General features: G+C 39.7%; 1 protein-coding gene across 7 annotated transcripts in view; it reads left to right on the plus strand.

Moving 5' to 3' along the window:
- PDE1C (phosphodiesterase 1C) overlaps nucleotides 1-21,881 on the plus strand; it is a 439,666-nt gene that overhangs the window by 391,584 nt on the left and 26,201 nt on the right. The window contains exon 18 of one of the 7 annotated variants that reach the window (XM_089776558.1): nucleotides 14,673-21,278. The exons of the other annotated variants lie outside the window; for them this stretch is intronic. Coding sequence (XP_089632684.1) covers nucleotides 14,673-14,686 — 14 coding nt within the window. The 3' untranslated portion in view covers nucleotides 14,687-21,278. Of the gene's footprint in view, nucleotides 1-14,672; nucleotides 21,279-21,881 lie in introns of those variants that run through there. 7 annotated transcript variants of the gene reach the window in all.

Raw genomic sequence — 21,881 nt, forward strand, 5'->3', positions numbered from 1 at the left:
CACTTTTCCCTCAAAAAAGTCAGGATGGCCAGGACAATGCTTAAGGAATGACCCCGCCAAAACATGAAGTACGGTCATCCTAAACAGAGTATAAGACCCTGATCCTGCAAAAGCTTACCTATGTGTGATTTTATTCACTATCTGTAGTCCCACTGAATGAGCTCACAATGTGTAAAGTTAAGCTTGTGAAGAGCAGAGACTAAGTCACTCATGGCACGTCTACACAGCAGGGCTAAAGTCAAATTAAGGTACGCAACTTGAGCTACATCAAATGCAAAGCTGAAGTAAAAATAGCTTAATTTGGCTTTTGGTGCTGTCTACACAGCAGGAAGTCGAAGGGAGAACACTCTTCTATTGACTTCCTTCACTCCTTGTGGAATGAGGGTTACCAGGAGTTGGAGTAAGAAGTCCTCCAGCTCAACATTATTTCAAAATAAAGGCTTGTAGTGTAGATGCGCATTATGTTATTTTGGAATAACGTCAGTTATTCTGAAATAACACTGCTGTGTAGACATAGCCTCACAGAATAAGATATTTACACAGAGAGAGTCTCTGAAACTTAACATAATCTTCTCCTTCTCCATAAAATAGAAGCTTTGCAGTAGCTCAATAGGAACCAACTATTTAAAAGGTCCACATTACGTAATATATAAACGGTTGTACCTATGCATCAAAGGCCAGATCCTGAAGCATTTAGTCAGGGATAATTCCAGCTGAGTTTCTCCTGAATAAGAAGCTGATAATGTGATCGAGGAGCATAATTTACAAGCAGAAGTTAAGTATTTCTGTTATCTTCATTACTGTGGTGTCTGAGTGCCTTGCAATCTTTAATGTACCACATGACAACATCCTGAGAAGTAGGGAAGTATTATCCCTATATTTCAGAAGAGGAACAGACACACACAGAAATCTGTGGTGGTGCAGCAATGCAAACCCCTCTCTCCCATTCCTAAAATACCACCCTATACAATGGATAATCCTACCACTCTCTTAACCCTCTTAAGCTTATTGTGATTCATTTAAGTAAGTGATTTACTGTAGTTCCTGACTGGTGACTGTCCGGGTTTTTGAGTGGGGCATTCCATTCAGTAATGCAAGGGTGGGCAATAATTTTAGACAGGGGCCTCTTCACTAATTTTTGAAGTGACTGTGGGTCACCCCGTGGGTGTGGCCTCAGGTGGAAGGGGTGGAGCCAAGACACTTCCATGCTCCCCTGCCCACAGACTCTGATTAGTCTGGAGGTGAGAGAACACATGGAGTCTTTGCCCCTGCCCTCTGCCTAGAGAGATCTGGCAGCTGTTCTGAACAGCTGGCAGTTCCCCCAACACATCCATGCCCCTAGCAGCAGGAGGAGACTTCGTGCGCTCCCCCCATCCCCAGGTCAATCAGGGCCTGGAGGTGGGGGGAACATGGGAAGTCTCTCACTCTCTTCTCCCGCCCTGCAAGGTGCACCCGGTGCTTAGAGTGAAAGCGCTGTGCGCCCCTTGAAAGATGGGAAGAGACTTCATGCACTCCCTGCCTCCACCCTGCAAGGGGTGCACGACACTTTCACTATAAGCCACATGGTTCTTGCAGGGTGGGAGAAGCACACAAAGTTTCTCGCTCCCTGCCTCTGCCCTGCAAGTAGCGTGTGGCACTTTGAGTGGACTGGTCCACTTTGTTCACTCTCCCTGCTCCCGGGCCCTGGGACATTTTGCTCACTTCTCCTGCTCCCAGGCCCTGAGTGGCCTGGGGACAGAGGAGGAGGAGGGCGTCCATGGGCCAGATCCACCCGCTTGGTGGGCTGGATCTGGCCCACAAAGGCCCCTTTGCCCACCCCTTCAGTAACATCTAACTTATCTTCAGGACTGCGAATGGCAGGAGAGAGTCTGTGTAGAACAGAATTAACAGTAACATTACCAGCATGTATAGCTTGTCAAATGGTCCCATTTGTGCAGAGTATTATTAGAGAACGTTGAAAAGCCTGTTTTTTACCCATTGAATAATTGCTTTTCTGAGGATGCAAAAGAAACAGCACAACTGCAGACAGTGAGCAGGGTAGAGGATCCGTGTTAGTGGTTTCCACTAATGTACATGGAGTCTGCATTATTAGTTTCATTGTTACTGGAATTTGTTGCTCTTGGGATTGGAGCACAGTTTGTTCTATGGTTTCTATTAAACTAGGAACAACAGAAAATTAGAAGGATTTTATTATGCATCTAATCACAGGCATCAGCGCTGAGATATATCTGCATTCTTGGCTGGAAGAACTGCCACTAAGAAAGAGGAAAACATGCCAAGGATAAGTGTTTAATAAGCAATGCTCCCATCTAGTGGTTAAATTGTAACCCAACATACTAATAGGTAGAGATTTCAAAAATATCACATCGCTCCTATTTAAAATGTTGTCCTAAAATATAGAGAGAATATGGATATGTTTTATTGTTTTATGAGACACATTTATACTCTGGTATGAACCAGACCTTAAAAAATTCAGGATGTTATTAGTTTTCTGACATGAGCAGACTAATGTTATTAACATAGCCTGTTCAGTTATGTATATATTGTACTTGCAAACACCTACTTGCTGTCATTTGCTTGTGATTGTATTTGGCATTTGCTCAAATATACCTAGTCACTAAATATACTGTAGTTATGGGCCAAGGTTTTGTATGTTGTTATGTTCAAGGATTCTTCAAGATGGGTTAAAATACCTGTGATGGCTGATTAGTTGGTGTGATTACTTGAATGTATGATGTAATATATCTTTTAATGGCAATAGTTTCACGTTTCTTTATGGCATTTTGCTGCTTGTGTTAACAGATGTCCTTTCCTGGTGTCACTCTGTACAGTGCAGTTTTTATTAAAACATGTCACTGAATCATAAGGTCCATCTATCTTTGCAGCCTCTTACTGCAGTGAGCACTGGCAAGATTTTCAGTGTTGCTGTACAGAGTTTATGTCTCTCCAGCCAAAACCCAACAATAGATGTGAGCTGCTGTAGTAAGAAATCTTTATCATGTGGCAAAGTCCCCCTCACTTGTTGTCAATGGGATCACTCAAGTGAGTAAATGAGCAAGATTTGTCCTTACTTCTTAGGAGTGTGGCAATGGTAATGAGAGTACATTTGAGCCCATGTATAGGTGCCCAAAGCTCCAAAAGTGAGGTTGATTTCTTCCATATTGACAGAACCATAATTCTATTCACATTTCAGGAAAGTTCATGAGCAGATATGATAGCTATCTTCTTTCCTTTGATCCTCACAGTTTCTATGCTACACTGGATATATCACAATCCAACTTCAAAGGAAAATTAGCATCTGTTGGTCAAGATTTGTGGAGTGCAATTTCCTTCCTTCCTTCCTTCCCAATCACAGGCTAATAATTGGGGCTCATTATGCTAGACTCTATGGGTATGTTACAAAAAGACAGTCCCTAATCCAAAAAGCTCCATTTTGCTATCCAAAGACACCTTTGCTTGTTACTGCACAGATGGTTAATTGCTGTCCAAATATCCAATAATAGTTCACTAGCTGGATAACTATGCACATAAATTAGCACTGTTGTCATACTCCCATCTCCTCTTTTCTTTCTTTCTTTCTTTCTTTCTTTCTTTCTTTCTTTCTTTCTTTCTTTCTTTCTTTCTTTCTTTCTTTCTTTCTTTCTTTCTTTCTTTCTTTCTTTCTTTCTTTCTTTCTTTCTTTCTTTCTTTCTTTCTTTCTTTCTTTCTTTCTTTCTTTCTTTCTTTCTTTCTTTCTTCAGTGTCCGAGGAAGTAAGTTGTAGCTTACTGTACTCCTTGTTGTTTATCCACATAAAGTTATTTTCCCCCAGTTCAGGCTGGAACTTAGCTGTCACTTATTTAACAAAAGATTATACCAAAGGCAAGTTGTAATTTGAATAGTACTCCATCTGTTTATTATTTCTACTCCCGTCAAATAGATAATAAACAGAATGTAAATGTGATCATTGACATTAACGACAATCATTGAAATTAGTTACAGGAGCACAGCCTTAGTGTTTAACCCTGATCTTAGCTATATCGTTTAATTGCGCCACTCATTAGAAGCTGAGAATAAGAAATGTGTTTGGAAATTAAGTTTAGATAAGTATCTAAAACCTATCATACTTTTTCATACTTCTTTTTGGTGGAATTAGGTGGAGCGGTGTGTGCCCAGGAATTTATTCAGGAAGAACAGAAAGCACAGCTTTTCTTATGTCACATAGTTATTTTTACTTCTAACTCAGTTGAAGAGAGAGTGCAAAACTTGGAATTAGAAAATGCGGTATGTTTTGATTACAGCTTTGAGTGAAGATTTAGTGCAATTCTTATTTGATGTTAACTGGCTCATTCATCCCAGTTGCATGTCTTGGTAAATCAGCTGTCGTCTCTTGTGTGTGTAGTTTGTTTAGGTAACTTTTTACACGATTCATACTCAGTCTAGATATTGGCATCTGGCCATAGATCTACTTTGGAGATGATGCAGAGCTGCAATAGACAAAGAGCTCAGGAGACACAAAATGCTTTCCCTCATCTCCTTGAAGCATAAGGGGGTGTAAAAGTGCAAAATCCCTTATGCCTCCTGCTCCTAGCACAGCCATCCAACTTTGCACACTGGTTGTACACATGGTCCCATTTCTAGTCTACCCATTTTAGGGCTGTTTGTTGTATTTCTAGAGGTGCATGGATGAAGTACTCCCTGCTTTCCACCAAGGAGGAAAGTGCTCCTTGCATCTTCACTCCACTAAGTCCAGAAACAGTCAGGCCTATTTTGATGTGCCCACGCAATTGTATTCCTGAGTTAGACTGTGCCCTTCAAATGAAACCGGATCACAGATGAGGTAAATAACTGAAACAGAAAGCAGACAGTAAAGCTTCTGAAGAGCAAAGGAAGAATATAGGCACAAGGGGTCATGTTCTCCCAAACACCGTGCATAGGAGGGGCAAGGGGTTGGCCAGCAACTGGTGAAGGGATTGGAAGAGGGGCTGGTGCCTGCAGCAGACGTTCACCTCTCCCCATTTCCCCCCTCCTCCGCACTCACTGGTAGCAGTGGGGGAGGCTAAGCAAGGTGGCTGCAGCTCACTTTGCTATCCCAGGCAGTTTTGGTTGAGGATGTAGGCAGAGCAAGGGTGGGAAAGAGGCAGCTGAGGGCGGAGCAGGGCATAAAGGGGTGGGGAGAGGTGAGGCCATAGGTGGAAGGTCCTGGCCCTTGCCCAGGCTGGGAGAGGTCACATGGTTGGACAGATCCCCTGTCACCAGTAGCCTCTTGATAGGTCTAAGTGAAAATGTGAAACCTAGAAAGAAGAAACCCTGTAACTGGGAGGCATATGCTTTAAGCCAATTTTAAATAGATACTGTCCAGACTGTCAGTTGTGTTTTGTTTTGTTGGTACATGCGTGCTCATTGCCTCATCCGCTGTGCTGCCGGATGGCTCTGCTCTTGTGGGCAAACACAAAGATGTTTTCGCGTATTTGGCTTGTTCAGACCAGGACTAGCTTCCACAGAGTCAATAAATAGTAGACAGGCAGCAAAGTGTTTCAAATAAATGTCCTACAAGTTAGCTTTCTCCTCCGGGTGCTTTAATACTGCATTTAGAAGGGAAGCTCGTAGCATGGGAGAAGTAAGGGAGGTATTGACCGAGACACAGTTCATTCTCTGGTCTACTCTTACAGGGTGGAAGCTGTGTGGTAACCCTAGTCAGCACAGACTGTACAGTCACAGTCTAAGCTCAGGAGACTATAACGTGCCATCTTTTATTCAAGGGATCTAGCTCTAGAGTCTTTTAGTGATACTTGGTTTGTCTTGGATGGACTGGGGCATCAAACTGATGCTATTTCCAGTCAGATCCCAAACGATTATTTGCCCTTCTTGTGCACAGACAGCACCAGTAATCTAACTGCAATCTGTGAAGAGCAGCTCTTCAGATGCCCTTCATTACACCTTCATTGACAACAGCATATGCATATACATTATTTGATTAGGAAATGAATACTAAGTTTCTGCGGTGGTTTCAGTAGATTGCCGAGCAAAGCACAGGAGCTTAGAAAACATTGGTGCATTTGCTAGGCATTGCAATGTCAGAAATTTTTGACATACTTGTTATTTTTCTCCTCTGCTCTGAATTTCCAAAATGTGTTTTTTAATCATGGAAATATATATATATATATAAATTAATCTCTTTACCACCCGCCAAATAAAATGATTTTAGGTCAAATGTTATAGAAGCTATCAGACAAATACAAGTCTCAACATCAATGTGAACTGGATATGAAATTATTTGAAATCTTGAATGATTTAGGGATAATTATGTGCCAAAACCAGAAATTCAGAATCTCTTCTGTGCTAATATCATTTTTCCCCATAGCAAAATCAACGTTAAAGGCTCCAGTCATCAGCTAAATCAAAGTGATGTTATTTAAAAGCAGATACCAAATAAGTATTCAAGAAATTTTTCCACTCTTTATTCTTAGTTTTTACAACTGAAAAGGACTCTGTTGTCTTGAAGTTATGCTCTCTTTTCTTTAGCAAAAAATCTTACTCTAAATTTCTGATCCTTTCCTAAAAATAGATAATGGAGATGAATTAAAACATAAATGTGTTGTATTTCCTCTTTGTCTGGTTGATTTATTTGCTGTATCTCTCATGGCTCTTCCTTACTGTCTTTCCTGACATAACAGAAACAAGAGAGACACACAGATGTGGAATTTATTCATTCATGGTCTAAAAGATCTTTAAAAAGGTTATCCAGTCTAACTAACCCTACTAAAAGAAATCTTTGAGTGTTAAAATTCCAAAGAATCATCTTGTGGTTGGAGTAGGACACTGAGTTTCAAGACTCTTGAGTTCTCTTCCTTGCTGGAAAATTTAACCGACTAAACATAGCTCAGATTTTCAAACAAGGTGCCTAAAGTTCAGTCCCATGTGTAAATGCTTCTTTAGTCACCCAGTGGGAATAAGTACTTCAGCATCTTTTACATAAGAATGGACATATTGGGTCAGGCCATAGGTCCATCTAGCTCAGTATCCTGTCTGCCGACAGTGGCCAATACCAAATGCCCCAGAGGGAGGGATCGCAACAGGTAATCCTCATGTGATCCCTCCCCTGTCACCCACCTCCAGAGAAACTGAGGCTAGGGACACCATTCTTACCCATCCTGGCTAGTAGCCATTGATGGACCTAACCTCCATGAATCTATCCAGCTCTTTTTTGAACCCTGTTAAAGTTCTAACCTTCACCGCATCCTCTGGCAAGGAGTTCCACAGGTTGACTGTGCTCTGAGTGAAGAAAAATGTCCTTTTGTTTGTTTTAAACCTGCTGCCTATTTAAAGAGAGGCCATTTATTTAGGGGCTAAGTCCTTCAAGGGGTTGAGCAGTCTAGCGCTGCTCTAATAGAAGAGTTAAATATGTGCTTAACTTTAAGCATCTGACTAGTCCCACTGGTATTGGTGCATTAGATGAGGATCACTCTCATATATATGATACATAGGAATATTTCATTCAAATTATGGAATAAAACTCAATTTGCTAATACGGTGGAAAAATTGTTGATTCCTAAATAATAGAAATGAAAGGGAAGGAAAAGTCCAAGTAAGCTATCCCTTTGCTGTGGTTGTATTGTCCCATGTAATGCATTTTATTGTCTGGTGTAATTTTAAATGTCAACATAATCAGAATTCCCCCAGAGACACAATTCCACCGTCAACTAGATCAGGAATTTTGTCTTATAAACAACTAAATGATCTATTTAAATGTCATCCCATGAATTCTAATTACATCCCCTGAACCACCCTAAATAATTTCTTTCCTTGATGTTTACTCCCTTCATGTGCATTGCAAATGCTATAACTCCAGATAATGCCTGGCATACATGTGTCTAAGGGAAGACCAGGCATGAGAACTTCTTGGATAGCACAGTCCCTATTTTAACAACAGGGTTATACAAGAGTTCAGTTTCTAAGTTGCTTTTGAGCAGTTAATTTCATCCCTCCTAATATATCAAAAAGGCAAACTTTCTCTCCAATGCATCTCTCTGAATCCCTCCAATTATCTTTGATCCCATTGGATACCACATTGCTAGAGCTGGTCAAACAGCATCTGTCAGATCAAAAATTCAATAAACTTGAGGGTTTTTGTGAAATAAGATGCTGTGAGTCATTCACCAACCAGTCCTGTTAATTGCAAATGTTTCCACTGTGTGTGAATAGTTCCAAAACGTTTTGGATGAATAATTTTCAGATTATGGCCCAGAGCTTGTTTGTTCAAAACCTGTTTGCTTAGATTATTTGCCATTGTGTGTGGTGCCAGAGGAGTTGTGGATGCTTAGCATTATTCCCTAGTACCCTTAACATCTGGTTGGCACCAAAAAGGCACTAAAGTGCCCTGGAGAAAATCATAGCTATACTGTGGTAGCGAGGATTTCTGTGAGGTGAGTACTTAGGGAGACAGGAGACAGACAAAAATATATCATTAAAGGAGGCTCTTTGGTTCTCCAAGGACACTGGGATCACCATCAAGAGAGTGAATGCAGGATATGCTGGAAGAATACTAATAGCTGAGATGCAGCACAGTAATTAATTTCATGTCTTTTAACTTGTGTAGTTGTTTTCATATAATTGACACAAAATAGTATATTGATAGCATAGCAGATGCTTCTCTGCCAGGTGACATAATGCTTTTCAGAAGCATTATATGGCATGATAGTGAGATTTGTGCATTGCAAGTAATTATTTCCAGAACTGAACTAGAAGACTGCAATGGTGTTAAAAGGAATATCTTGGTGCAGTCTTAATCACAGAGTCCCTTTATGTTTCTCATAATTATTAAGAAATCTTTATGATGGTAACAAAATATATGGAATCCCACAGAAATCTCATAGAAAGACAAGAGCACATGTTGATGTGATGTAATATATGGATGGATTCAAAAGGGAGGGTCACATTATTCACCCAAGACAGCAAAGTAGGTCATCCCAAAATCTGTCTGTGATGGGGTATATGAGGTCCTCTTAGGCCTCATGACCTTGCCTCAGCCTGTCCCAGAGATGGGCAGTGGAGAGGGTCCTCCAAGCTGCCTAGAGTGGTTGTGTGGGACACAGCCAATCAGGTCCCAGTAGATCAGTATAAGAAGAGCTACAGGGCCAGAGTAAGTTCCATTTCCTTGGCAGAGCTGGAGAGGCATGGATGGTGTTTGGCTCACTGAGGGAGCTGCAGGACCTTGGATACAGAAGTGCTGACAGAAGCAAAGGAGAGAAAGAAGAAGCCCAGAGCATGCAGGGACAAGGCCCAGAGAAAAAGATGAAGATGGTGCAGGGCTCCAGGGAAGTGGCCCAGAACATTAGAGCAGCAGTATGACTTAGACTGATGGGCACTTCAAATAGCTGCTATCTACAGGGTCCCAGGGCCGAGACCCAGAGTAGTGGGAGGACCCAGGTTTCCCACCTCCATTAGCCACTGGGGAAAGTGGCTGGGATATCAATGCACCCCAGTTTGGGGAGCTGAACTGCAGTGGTCCAGCTGGAGAGTTGTGGCTGGAAAGGCCCTAAGAATGTGTAGACTTTGTCACTAGGGAAAGAGCCCTATGGCACTGCTCTATTCCAGAGTAGGGACAACTTGAGGGAGACATTACGCGAGGTGTGAAGAGAGATCCCTGTTGGACTTGTACTATGGAAGGCGTTTCGCTTTGCTTTCTTCACAAAGACTGACTATGTGGAATGGGCTGGAGGGCTGAGTTACAAAGACACACCACATAGGGAGAGCCAAGAGGGGTCGCTCACAAGACGTGAATGTACCCCGTAACTTTGCCTATAATATATTTGTTTCACAGTGGGCTATCTCACCCCACTTCTGACTGAGAGAGTCTGTTCCTGTGCCCTACTGGGAAGCAAATTGCTAAAGTTTGAATAGGACAGACATCGTTATTATCAACTGCTCATTATAAATTCTAATTCTTATAAGATAAAGGACTTATAGACATTTGTTTAGTCAAAAAGAGGGAGAAAAATAGGGAAGATGAATCACTGGTTTCCTATGATTGGTAACCAGCCTTATAGTTGTATAGATATATTTATATAATGCACAGTGGTGTGTATGATAGTGAGGTTGATGTATTATAGTACAGGTGGATTTCAGTAAGTTATCCAAAGTAGTCACATAATACACTTCTAAATAACCCATTAAATTCACACTAGTTGAAAATACCATAGTATAAATTGTTAATTGCATGTTCTGGACCAGTTTGTGATCTAAGATCACCAAGCGGGTACTATTATAGAGTACAATAGGAGTCTTTGTTAGGAGTCATGTATTTGAATATTTGCAGTAGTGACTGCAAGACAGGTCTAACATCAGCAATGTCAAAATATACATTTGACAACACTGGAAGGATGAGCATATACACATGGGTACGTCTAGACTACAGGCTTTTGTCGATAGAGGATTTGTCGGCAGTTCTGTCGACAAAGCTTCTGTCGACAAAGAGCATCTAGACTACATCCAGTTCTGTCGACAAAGCAAGCCGCTTTGTCGACATGAGAGTGTAGACGCAAAGGACAGTGTAGATACAATAATGCCTTCTGTTGACAGAACTCTGTCGACAAAAGGTGTTATTCCTTGTAGAATGAGGTTTACCACCATCGACAAAATTGCCGAGTTCTGTCGATGTTATGTTGACAGAACTCGGCAGTAGTGTAGACACAGGTATAGTTTTGTCGACAAAAGGCCACTTTTGTTGACAAAACCCTGTAGTGTAGACACACTGTGAGCCGACGGTTAGGGCAGTGTGTGTGTGTGTGTGTGTGTGTGTTTCCGAGAAAAGGTTTAACGTCCGTGTTTTTACTGCTAGGACCGGGGTTCCATCGCAGAGGGTGGCCAGCAGGCCAACAGACACCCCGTTGTATAGGAAGAGCTTATTACACCTTAGATTTTAGCTGCTAGAACACAGGGGTTCCTTCGCAGCGGGCAGCCTAGGAAAGGATGAAAAGGTGCCCCAACGGATCTTGTCACATGGGAGTGACACAGATCCAAACGCACAAGCTTTCCCTATGTCTGTCCCTTTATGACCGGCTGAAGTTTTTTTAAATTGTGCTTGGTTTTATTACAGCAACTGAAGGAGTTAGGTTAAAGCTTAAACAGTTACAGGTTTATTAAAGAAGCTTATAAATCATATGGTTACAATGGCTATTGTTCTATTTCTTAAATGCTAGCAAATATATATATATAGGTCTTAAAAATGATCACAGGAAAAAGGTAAAGATAGAAAATAGAAATAATGATACCAAATGACAGCTTAATCTTTAAAGAGCTCTAACACTATGTATATATATACTTAAGCAAAGGACCACATCTAGGTACAATTTTTACCTCTTTCTGTGCCTCTCGACTCTAGCGTGTCAGGCCAGGGCCGGTCTCTCAATTCCTAGGAAAGACGAATACGAGGTGGGCGTCCCCTCTGGAACCTTGGGAGATCAAACACCTAACCCGACCAGCAGATAGATGGTAGATTGACACTCAGAGTAAATGTGCTGCTGGACCCATCTATATACCCCTGGGGGCTCGTATCCTCTTTCTTATTTAAGAGGCCAAATTCTACTAGTCCGTTTTGTGGCGCCAGTTCTTACAAGCAAGTTTCAAATTAATTTACACTTGCAAGAGAGATAACTAAATTGTGAGTACTAGACATTTTTTTTACTGGGCGAGAGATTCCTCCCCCCGCGGATGGATGTGTGTTTGTATCGATATGGGTTAAGTCAAGGACACTCCTTGGCAGCCTCTTGGTCAGCAATTGGAGTATCTCTGTTTACAGCCATTCAGGGTCACAGCAGCCTGGGCCTTCTGCTCTGTGTGCCCTGTATGCTCCAGGCAAGCAAAAATGGATGTTACAAGGGGGGTTCCTGTCTGGCTACACACACCCATTTTGTTGAGTTAATTCAGTGAAATACATGTCTAACCATTACTTAAAGTCTTCCCAGAGATCGAATGGTATACATTTCTTTTTCTTTTTAAATTATTCCCATTAATATGTACTAATTTTGCAGTGAATCCAGTTTAGGAATACTGTAGTGAAATGAAAATGAGCCATAATTATACTCATGGCTAAAGGCATGTTAGTGTTCCATGTTACGGTAAGGAACTCTTTTTGTACCCAAAGAAAAACCAAGCTAAAAAGCAAACACATTTACTGCTCCAATTATCATCCTTCTGCAAACAAAACAATTGAACAATTAGAGATTTTAAAATCCAATTTTAGGCAAGTACTGAGCTAGAATTTTCATGATACAGCTGGTAATGTGGTGGATAGGAATGAAAGACAATCTGTGCTCCATTTGCCAGTAGAGAACTTTTAAAGTCTGGGGAAAACGTATTTATTTATTTTCCATTAGTAGAAAAGGAAGAATGCTTGTGTGATTAAGATATGGCATAAGAATGGGAGACGGAACACTTGGTTTTATTTCAAGCTCTGATACAGAACTTGCTGCATGACCGTAGCCAACTCATTTAGGGACTGATTTTTAGACATGCTGGGCACCCACAGCTGTCATTTACTCACAGTTATGAGTGCTCATGATTTCTGCCAAAGGATACCATTAACCATGGGTGCTTCATTATTTCCTCTTTAATATTGGACTAATGATATATTAATGTTTGCAAAGCAGGCTGAGCTCATTAGATCGGAGGCATCAGAGAAGTACGAGATTATTATTTGACATTGTTAGATTTTGCTCTCATTGGAGCTGAGAATGTAATTAAATTAAACCCAGTGGAAACCAGTGAGTCTGACTCTCCAATGTTGTAATCATCTTGGCAGATAGGACACCATGGGCAATTTTTTTTGAATCATTGCAGCAATTTACAGATAAATATTATGTTATGAAAATCCCTCAGCTAAGTGCACAATAAAAGAGAATGTGGCAAATCTGCGGGTAAACAATGTTGTACAATCATTCCTGCATTTTATGTATTCAGTGGTTACTATTCAGCTTAGATATAGCTCACACATATGCTTGAAGGCTGCAAATTCCTTTCTCCTTGCCCAAATGAAAGCTATCTTCTTTATGAAGACAAACCAGACTGACTTTAGAACATGGCAGGAAGGGACTTGTGATGCATAGAGATAAATCAATTCAGTGGGTTTGCTTGTGTAGCATGAACTATCCAGTTCCTCAGCAGCACTGGGCTGATATGGGTGGATGCTAGAAATAGGTGCCAAAGATATTCACAGGAACCAGTTTCAGAACTGGTGTGGCCCCTTTTATTCTACAGTTATCAAGTGTGAAAGTTTTTCAGGAGGACTGTGAGTAGGGATTGTTTGTTCTGGATACAGTGTTTTCTTTTTCCTGGAAATAATGAAAAATGCCTTTGATTTAGCAAAGCTGCTTCCTTGTGGTAATCTGTTCAGTATGGAGACTTGTCTGTGGGTATCAGTGAAGTCAATGGAGTTACTGTGTCAGGGATGAATGTTGCCCAACATACTTTACTTCTGAATCTTGAAGATATTATTTGCCAAGCTAGCAATTCCGTCCCTTTTAACTGATCATCTGGGATCTCCAAGATTGTGAGAACAGAACAAAGCCAGAGATTTTACAATTATAAATATAAAATTCAAATGCAAATAGATCTTTGCCTATAGCAAACACTCGTGTATGGCGTACTAATGTATGTTTTATCTTTGCTTTGAAAGAACAAGGCTTAAAGAATTTATGTCAAGCAATCCGCACACAAATAAGTTCACAGCACAATAGGTACCGCTGCTATTGTTGTGATTCAAGTCAACGTTAACTAGATCCTGATATTGGAAGATTTTATTTCTCTTCCATTTGCAAATTAATGATTTCAGTAACATATCTCCTTTAGATTTATCTTAACTTGGGCATAAATGTCATGCTGAGAGACCCTGATTTGTCATTACTCACACTATTACTAGGTCAAACAAGCTTAACCACCCGGCTCTGCCAACACCCTGTAATCTTTATGTCCATCACCATTGCTTTTCTTGATTCATGTACAGTATCTTGACCGTAGACTGCAAATATACTGTACTGTGTGGTGCTGTGAGCAATATCACCTAGAGATTTTGATCATGACCACCAAACTCACTCTCACTTGTGATCTGATCTAAGATAGTAATTTAAATCCACTGCATCAGACTGGCTTTCCATTGAGTGTGAATTCACAAGAACTTTGTGGTTGTGCACTGAGCTATGTTTCTACCAACCATTATTTCTTTGTGACAGAGCCATGTAGAAGACAGGATCCATTTTTAATTTGGAGAATTATCTTTTATTTACTGAAAATACAAGTACATTGTTGCCCATGCTAGTGTCAAAGAGAAGCTGAAATGGCTGGGAAGCAACGATGGGTGGAGTGCCCTTTGATTAATATGAACTACCTGTCAAAGATTAATATGGACAACCTGTCAAAATATACCAAGCTTGAGCTGATCCCACTAAAATCGCTGTTTAAACTTCCACTGAGTTTCCTGTGAAGGAAAGACTGTTCCTTTTCAAACCAAGTGTGCAAGGGGGCTTAGCTGTTGTACACTTGATAGTTTTTGTGAGATTAAACAAAGAGATGCTATGTGGAAGGAATGGACATGTCTAAACTGATACTTTTTCCTCCTCCTTTCCCAGCTTTTCCACTCTCTTCACACTGGGGGGAAAAGGCAGCATTGACACTTTTCTTTTTCTTTTTTTTTTCCAGATACAGAAGAGTAAAAAATAAATTTAAAAAAGAGACTGCAAATTTCTTTCATCATTTTAGCTGAGCTTCTTCATTCCTCTCCTCCTCCTTCCGCAAAGACCAATTTCTGGGGAAGGCGTTACACAGCTTTCAAAACAATTCTCCTCCCACTGGCAACTTCACAGTTAATGACTCTAGGGTTCGGGGTGGGGAGGGAGGCTTTCACTTTTTTTCCCCCTGTGTGTGTGGTTTCTTTTTAAAAATTCTCTGGGTTTTTTGTTTAATAAAATAATCCCACTTTCTGCATAGGCAAAGCAAATAAGTGAGGATCCTCCTCAAAAGTCATTGCTGCTCTATGCTAAAGCCCTACCTTGTGAAAGACATGATAAAGTGGTGAAACAAAACATGAAATGTGTGGAAAGGGGCTTGAAAATACTGCATTTGTACTACTGTTAATATCTGCTAGGCTGAGAACTGGATACCAGTTTTGGCATGAATTCGAAGGAATTTTTTCACGAAGGCTGGTGAATTGTTAAATTCATAAACTTTTCTCACTAGGACTTAGTACTGTTACACAGCTTTTCCAGCACTCTATAATACTGACTTTTTAAAAAAAATTATCTTATAGGCAAATCCAGTTGTTCTTTGATTTATTTTGTGTGCTTTTCTTATTTTGTGTTAGCAATGATTCATGAATAGAGTGTTTATCTAGGGCTGTTGCCTGCTCAGACTCTGAGGAGCATAGTTTTTGTGTTGTCTTCCATAACAAGTCATTAAAAATAATGGGCTACTTCTCACATCTGTTTCTTAGATACTTAGACACTCTTTACCTGACCCAGAACTTCTGAGAGAAGGAGAGCAGTAGGAAGTCAGATAGATCACTTCTTCCTTTTATCTCAGTGTGACATTTCTTTTATCACTGATTGAATGGATGGGTCAAAGGAAAATAGTTGGAAAAGTACAGGTAGATGAAGGAAGACAAAAAAAACCCCACTGTGGTCTAGATACACCACTGGAGTGGAATAGCGTATATTGACACCAGCAGAGAATTTGGACCATAAATTTTAAAGGTGAAATGTTCAAAACTAACTCACTCAGGCTCTGATTCAGCAAAGTGTTGCTGTTCATGAACGCATTAAACTCATGATTTAATACTATCCTGCATTAGGACCTCAAAATGGATCCAGCTCAATATACCCTGATTTCATCTGTCCATATAAAATTTAACACCTGTACAGTTGTTTTTTCATAGTTCATTTTATTCATTGTATAGTTTTGCCCTGTTGTTCCCATATATTTTCACTATGAATCAGACTGCTTTCATGCTATTTTAGAGAATATGGAAAATATTGGCCTCAGGAGGAAAATAAACTCCATCTGCATTCCTTGTCCATGTTCAAAGCACAAAACTTTGTTCTACCACTAGCCTATACTAGATAGAAGTCCCACAGCTCCTGGTCAGAGTGCATATGAACAGGGATGAGCATGTTTAAGAGGGTGATAGGAAACATTGCCATATTTGAAGCACCCTCACCTAATACAAGCAGCAATGGGGCTAATCTGGGTTCATATTTTGAATATGAACATCCCATATCTCAGGAATATTTGTATCCCAGAGTTTTGGTTCAGCCCACTTTGCAAAATTCAGATTCACATCAGTTTTATTTCAGACACCAAAGTTTGAGTTTGTTCAAACCCAGGAATTTAGTTGGGGTTTGTCCCATCCTTAGTAAAATGTTTTCTCTTGGAAGAAATATAAAAATAACTGTTGCTGTTCATAGAGTGTATTGTAAATTCTCCAGCTCTCTTCTCTATATTGGTTCCTTTCATAAAGTAAAGGAACACGCAATATTCTAATTCAGTGTTTCTCAAAGTGGTCCATGGGCCCACTTTGGGAAAGCCACTAGCTTTAAGTAAAGTGGGCCTGCACCACTTTGTATACCTAAAGTCCATAGCCACACTTGCCTGAGACTATTAACACTGAAATAATTTTAAAAATTGAATTGATCTTCAGCTATTTATGTCACTGTCCAAGCAGAGTGTGTTGTCAAAAAGCAAAAGGAGACCAGAGTCATATAGTAGCCTTCTTGGTTTTCATGTACCTAGCTCTTCGGTGCAACTTCAGGCTGGAGGTTTAACAGTGAGAATGACAAACTACCCAGGGAAGTGATGGATGCCTTTCTGAAAGATATATTTTCGTCATACACAAATTACTGTGCTCAGTACACAGATAATTGGATGAAACTGAATGGTCTGTGATATAAACAGGTCAGACTTAGATGATCTAATGGTCCCTTCTGGCCTGATCATCTCTGAATATATCACAGCAGTATATTAACATTTTAGAAATATTTTTGACATTTTAAAAAAGTTATTAAATCATTTCTAGAAGATTTGTGGCCTTTTAAAAAAATACTGAAATGTAGCTGTTCTGAGGCTGCAAAGAGAGATGCAGGTGCAAGTATCTGTCCCTGTGGGTGTCTTTGTGGGTCCAGGTTAAACTACTTCACTTGATGGTATCTCTCAAATTAACCATCTCTCTGAAATGCTCAATAGTATTGTGCTAGAGATTTGAGAATGAAGAATTGATATCTCCACACATCTCCAAGATGAACGAGAGAGCAGTCACTGTGCGTACTTTTATAACAAATTTGCAGAATGGCCTCCTATTTTATTTCACAAAAAATTTCTGAGTGCATGAAACTGAACGAATGGCTCTACACAATTCAGTTGAATTAAATACACGTCTTTGATATTTAAAACATTATGAAAAAATTATGTTGTTAATTTTTTTATCTTCCATTCAGCTTCTCCCTTTGTGTGGGGGGAAAATGTAGAAGACTTACTATCTGCTTATCTAGTAGGTGAGACAGAGTAAGCTAGAAATATTGAAAATATGAGGCCTGTGCTGCAGACCTGATTGACTGCTGTGGGAGTCACATGCATGTAAGCACAGCCATGGTTGGTAGAGCTGTTACAGCTTGAGACCTGGGTTTGGAAGTCATTATGTACTAAAATGACATAGTCCAGCTTTTAGGATGAGAGTGCTGGTCAATTCTCTCATCAAATATCATTATTTTAGATGATGAAGCCAAAAACTGGCCCCTAATCTGTGGGAATGAAACCAGGCACCTGTCATCATATAAACAGGGAGATATTTTCCTGGATACCCCTGACAATTTATCCATATTTAAACTTTTCAAGGAACTGGTCTTCAGAGAACTGGCATAGCTCAGTCAGTATCATTAAATGGTGCTTGTGCTTCTATCTAAAAAGACTAAAGCTTCCCTTAAAAAATGTCGGCAGATTTTATTTTCTATTTACAATTTACTTTGTTTAAATTGTAGAGGTTCTCAGTTCTGTACTCAATTATTTGGTTTATGAGAAAACTGGGTATGTCTCTGACAACATGCAAAAACAATTAGGAGTAGGCAGGGTCAGCTTTCAAAAAGAAAATAATTTGATGCATCATTTAAAGCACATGGTTGACTGCTTATATCCAGTACTTGATCAGTTTTAAACATGAATTGCATAGCTTTTCATCAAGATTGTGAGTTCAGGTTTTCTATTTTATCCTTATAAATAATGCCTTTTAGTATTAATTACATTATCCACAGTTGCAAAAGAAACATAGATGCCTGACTCCAAGACTTAGCGGGTAAAGACTTGTGCAATTTCATATTTAAGAATATTTTAAACTAGTCATGATTTCTACATTACCTCCTTAAATAAAGATGCATTCTTTTACATTAACATTATACATATACATGCAAGTGTTCTGTAATATAGCAGGAGAATCCCAGAACCCTGAACTTAAGTCATGCTAGGGAAATAAAGATATTTTTAATTGTTCTATTTTCAGTACCCATTGACATGTAGCTGGAAGTGAATTTTTAAAGAGGCCTCAGTACAGTCTCTTTTGTGCTATGAAAAAATTCATATGCAATTTTTGAAAAAGGCTGCCTGAACTTACAAACAATAGAATTTAAATGCACAAAGCTTGTTTGTGCTCAGCTAGCTGGTGTGCAAATGAGGCTTGGAATGGGTAGATTTTATTATTTGTGCATACCATTGCTCATGCTCAAATTCTGAATGCAGAAACTTGCAAGAAAATCGGTAAAGACCATACCTGGCAAAGAGTTTAAATTTTAGCCGTGGAGTATACATACAAATTCTAAAACTGATTTTGAATCTGGTTTTAATTTAAAAAACCTGGTATAGCTTATACATTGATAGAAACCGAATCAGAAAGTTCCTGCCATTCTAAGGACTGCAGCCTAAACTGAGGAAAATAAGTATATCTTCGTGGTGTGAGGAGATTACTGTAAATATTTAATTATTTGGCCCTATTCTTTTCACAGTTGCACCAATTACATACTGGTGCAACTTCCTTGACTTTGGGGTTTCTCCTGTTAATCACCATTGTGTCAGGAATGTCAGATCCATTTCTTTATTTACTTTATCCACCACTTCATCATCAAATAAGTAAACCCAAAACAATGGCCCTCTATTTTCCATCTGCTTAACATTACTGGGTCCCTCAGCTGTGCATATTAGATCTCTGAATAGTGAAGATTAAATATGGTAAGATGCTTTCCAAGCTGAATATGCTAAATGTAGAAAGCTGTATTAATACTTGATGAGGTGTGGGGACCCACATAGAAAAAGAGAAAACTTGATAGGAAAAGTATAATTTACTTTCAAATGTTCCAATACTGCTCCCATTGACATCAATAATAGTTTTTCCATTTATTACAATTAATATAGCCACCATGGGCTCAGATCAAGTGCAGTATCAATTTAATATCTGATACATCTTCTCTCGGGATGATTATCCAACTCTCGCAGGGAGATGGGTTTGGTGATCAGATAGAACTTTTTTGCCTCTGATCACTCTGCTTACAGCTGTAAGTAAATCATTTGACCATGGTTGATCAAATTATTTGCCATTAAAACAGCAAAGCAGGCATTTTGTGTCTAGTACCTCAGATTTTTGACTCTTCTTCCCTTTCATGTTTTTTTTTCTTTTACTGAGCAAATACAGTGTGAGATTTCTCACTGGCAAGAAAATAGAACTGTGAGTCTGTCTTGATCCTCTGTCTCGCACACATGCACACACATTGCAGCACACATGTAGAAGCTTCACAGCACACTGTTGGCACTTTGTATTCCTTTTATTTCATCAGCGTGTGTATATAAGGCCTGTTGTGTATTCCCCCTTGCCCAGTTCTAGAAGCCATCCTATAGTAGGAGGATGTGTCTATGTAATCTTATCTCTGCTGGGTGACTGTAAGAGTGCATATATAAACCACAATCAATTATGGCCATAGGTGTTGTGTAGTGATAAATCCTAGTGGCAGCGTAAACATTTTCCTTTTCTTCTGGCTTGGATGATATTTTTATACAATTTTATATACAATTTTTTTAAATATTTGCTATTTTTATTTGTAGGGTTCTGATTGGGTTTTACCAGAACTTCTGGTCGTCTACAGGCCCAGTTTCTCCCACTAAGATTTCTCTTCCCTTCCCCACCCCTCCCACCCCACTGCCCCTGTAGACAAAAGCCATTGCATCTGCAATATCATCTTAAAGAGAAAAAAAACCCACACCTTGGGCCTAACCATGTCACTAGTTGTGCTGAAACTAATGAAAGTTGCACACAAGCTCCTTTCCGTTCCACTATCAGCCCCATTGGGAACCGGCATCAAAGTATATATAGGAACATATATACAGCATGCTAAAAGCTGGGTGATTCAATCTGAAGACTCCATATATAATGATAGTGGTGTCCTCTTTCAGTATGGTAGGAGCTACTTCCTCCTCTGCAGTGGATTTAAGTAATAACAAAAAAATCTAGTCATTGTTCCTATATGCTACTTGTGCAGCATCTTAGATCAATAGGAAGCTACAGCAAAGGCACAAAATAGTACACTGATTACCTTCAGCAGGAAGGGAGTCTATAAGTTACTTGTTTACCTGAAACACTAGATTTCACTGCTCTTAAATTACACGTGTAGCAAATGGTTCTTGATGAATCTGTAGAACATTCAGTCTGTTTTGAAGGGGGGGAGGGGAAAGGGGACATTAACCTAAATGCAAGGATTCAAGATTGTAAAATAATCTTTTATCAGCTGCCATTGTGCAGGGAGTCCTATATACAAAGCTGAACGTACACTTTAGACTATCTTTGTATTAGCAGAAATTATAATGGAGATGTCTTGTTGAACTGAATTAATATAAATCAAATATATCTGTAATCCAGAGCCTTTTTCAAGCAGGCAGGAGGCAGGTTGCTATGTGTGTTCTGCATCAGGCAATTAGAAAACAAAACAAACTCGATTTTAAAGCAAGTTAAATACACGTTTGTTGGAGAAAAACCTCTTCGTTTTGTTCCGATTTAACAAACAAACAAACAAAAGGAAAGGAATGTGCCCATGTAATAGCAAGGTTTCCCAACTCTACTGAGAAGAATTTAAAACAATATGGTATTTATTGTAATGTTCCTTATTTGAAAGAAGAGGCTTCTAGTCTCTAAATGTATAAAAAATGTTTCCAGCATTCCAGTTTTTCTGTAAATGAGTACATGTATGTCCATTCTCTTACCAAATAAAGTCGATGAGGTCTCCACTCCAGTTGAATGTGAATGGGGGGAGGAGGGGAAGTGTTGGTTTGTTCAGTCACTTTTTTATGTTTGTGGCAAGCATGGAGCTGTGAACTGTCTCTTTGAACAATAACAAAAATCAGCAGTGGTGTACCTTCTCACGTTGAAAGCACTGTATGGACGTTAACTAGTTATATATCAGAGCCTTTCTAAGAAAGATGGGTACAAATTAGGGCCCCATTTTACAGCTTGGGAAACTGAGACAGAATGTAGAGGCCACATAGTTGAGTTGGTGACAGATTTGGAATTAGAATTTAGAACTCCTTGACAGTTAAACTCATCCCATTCCACCAGGCAACACTGTCTTTCAGAAGTGGGTGTCTGCGTATTGCTCTGTGTTTAAACAATATTCTGTATCTTGAAGGTCAGAAGCTTTGTATTTCCATCTAGTGTGAGTGTTTCTTTTCTGCACACTATGTTAAAGAGGCCCTCAATGCTGGATTATTACAGATGTCTTCCTTCGATTTTTGAGACATTTTGGATCATATATCAAGTCAAATTTTTATGAGTGGGCTTAACCCAAAAGCAGGCTCGGGGGGGGGGGGGGGGAGGGAATGCAAATTTAGATC

The sequence above is a fragment of the Pelodiscus sinensis genome, chromosome 2 (genome assembly GCF_052426305.1).
Source record: "Pelodiscus sinensis isolate ZL-2025 chromosome 2, ASM5242630v1, whole genome shotgun sequence".
Lineage (NCBI taxonomy): Eukaryota > Metazoa > Chordata > Testudines > Trionychidae > Pelodiscus > Pelodiscus sinensis.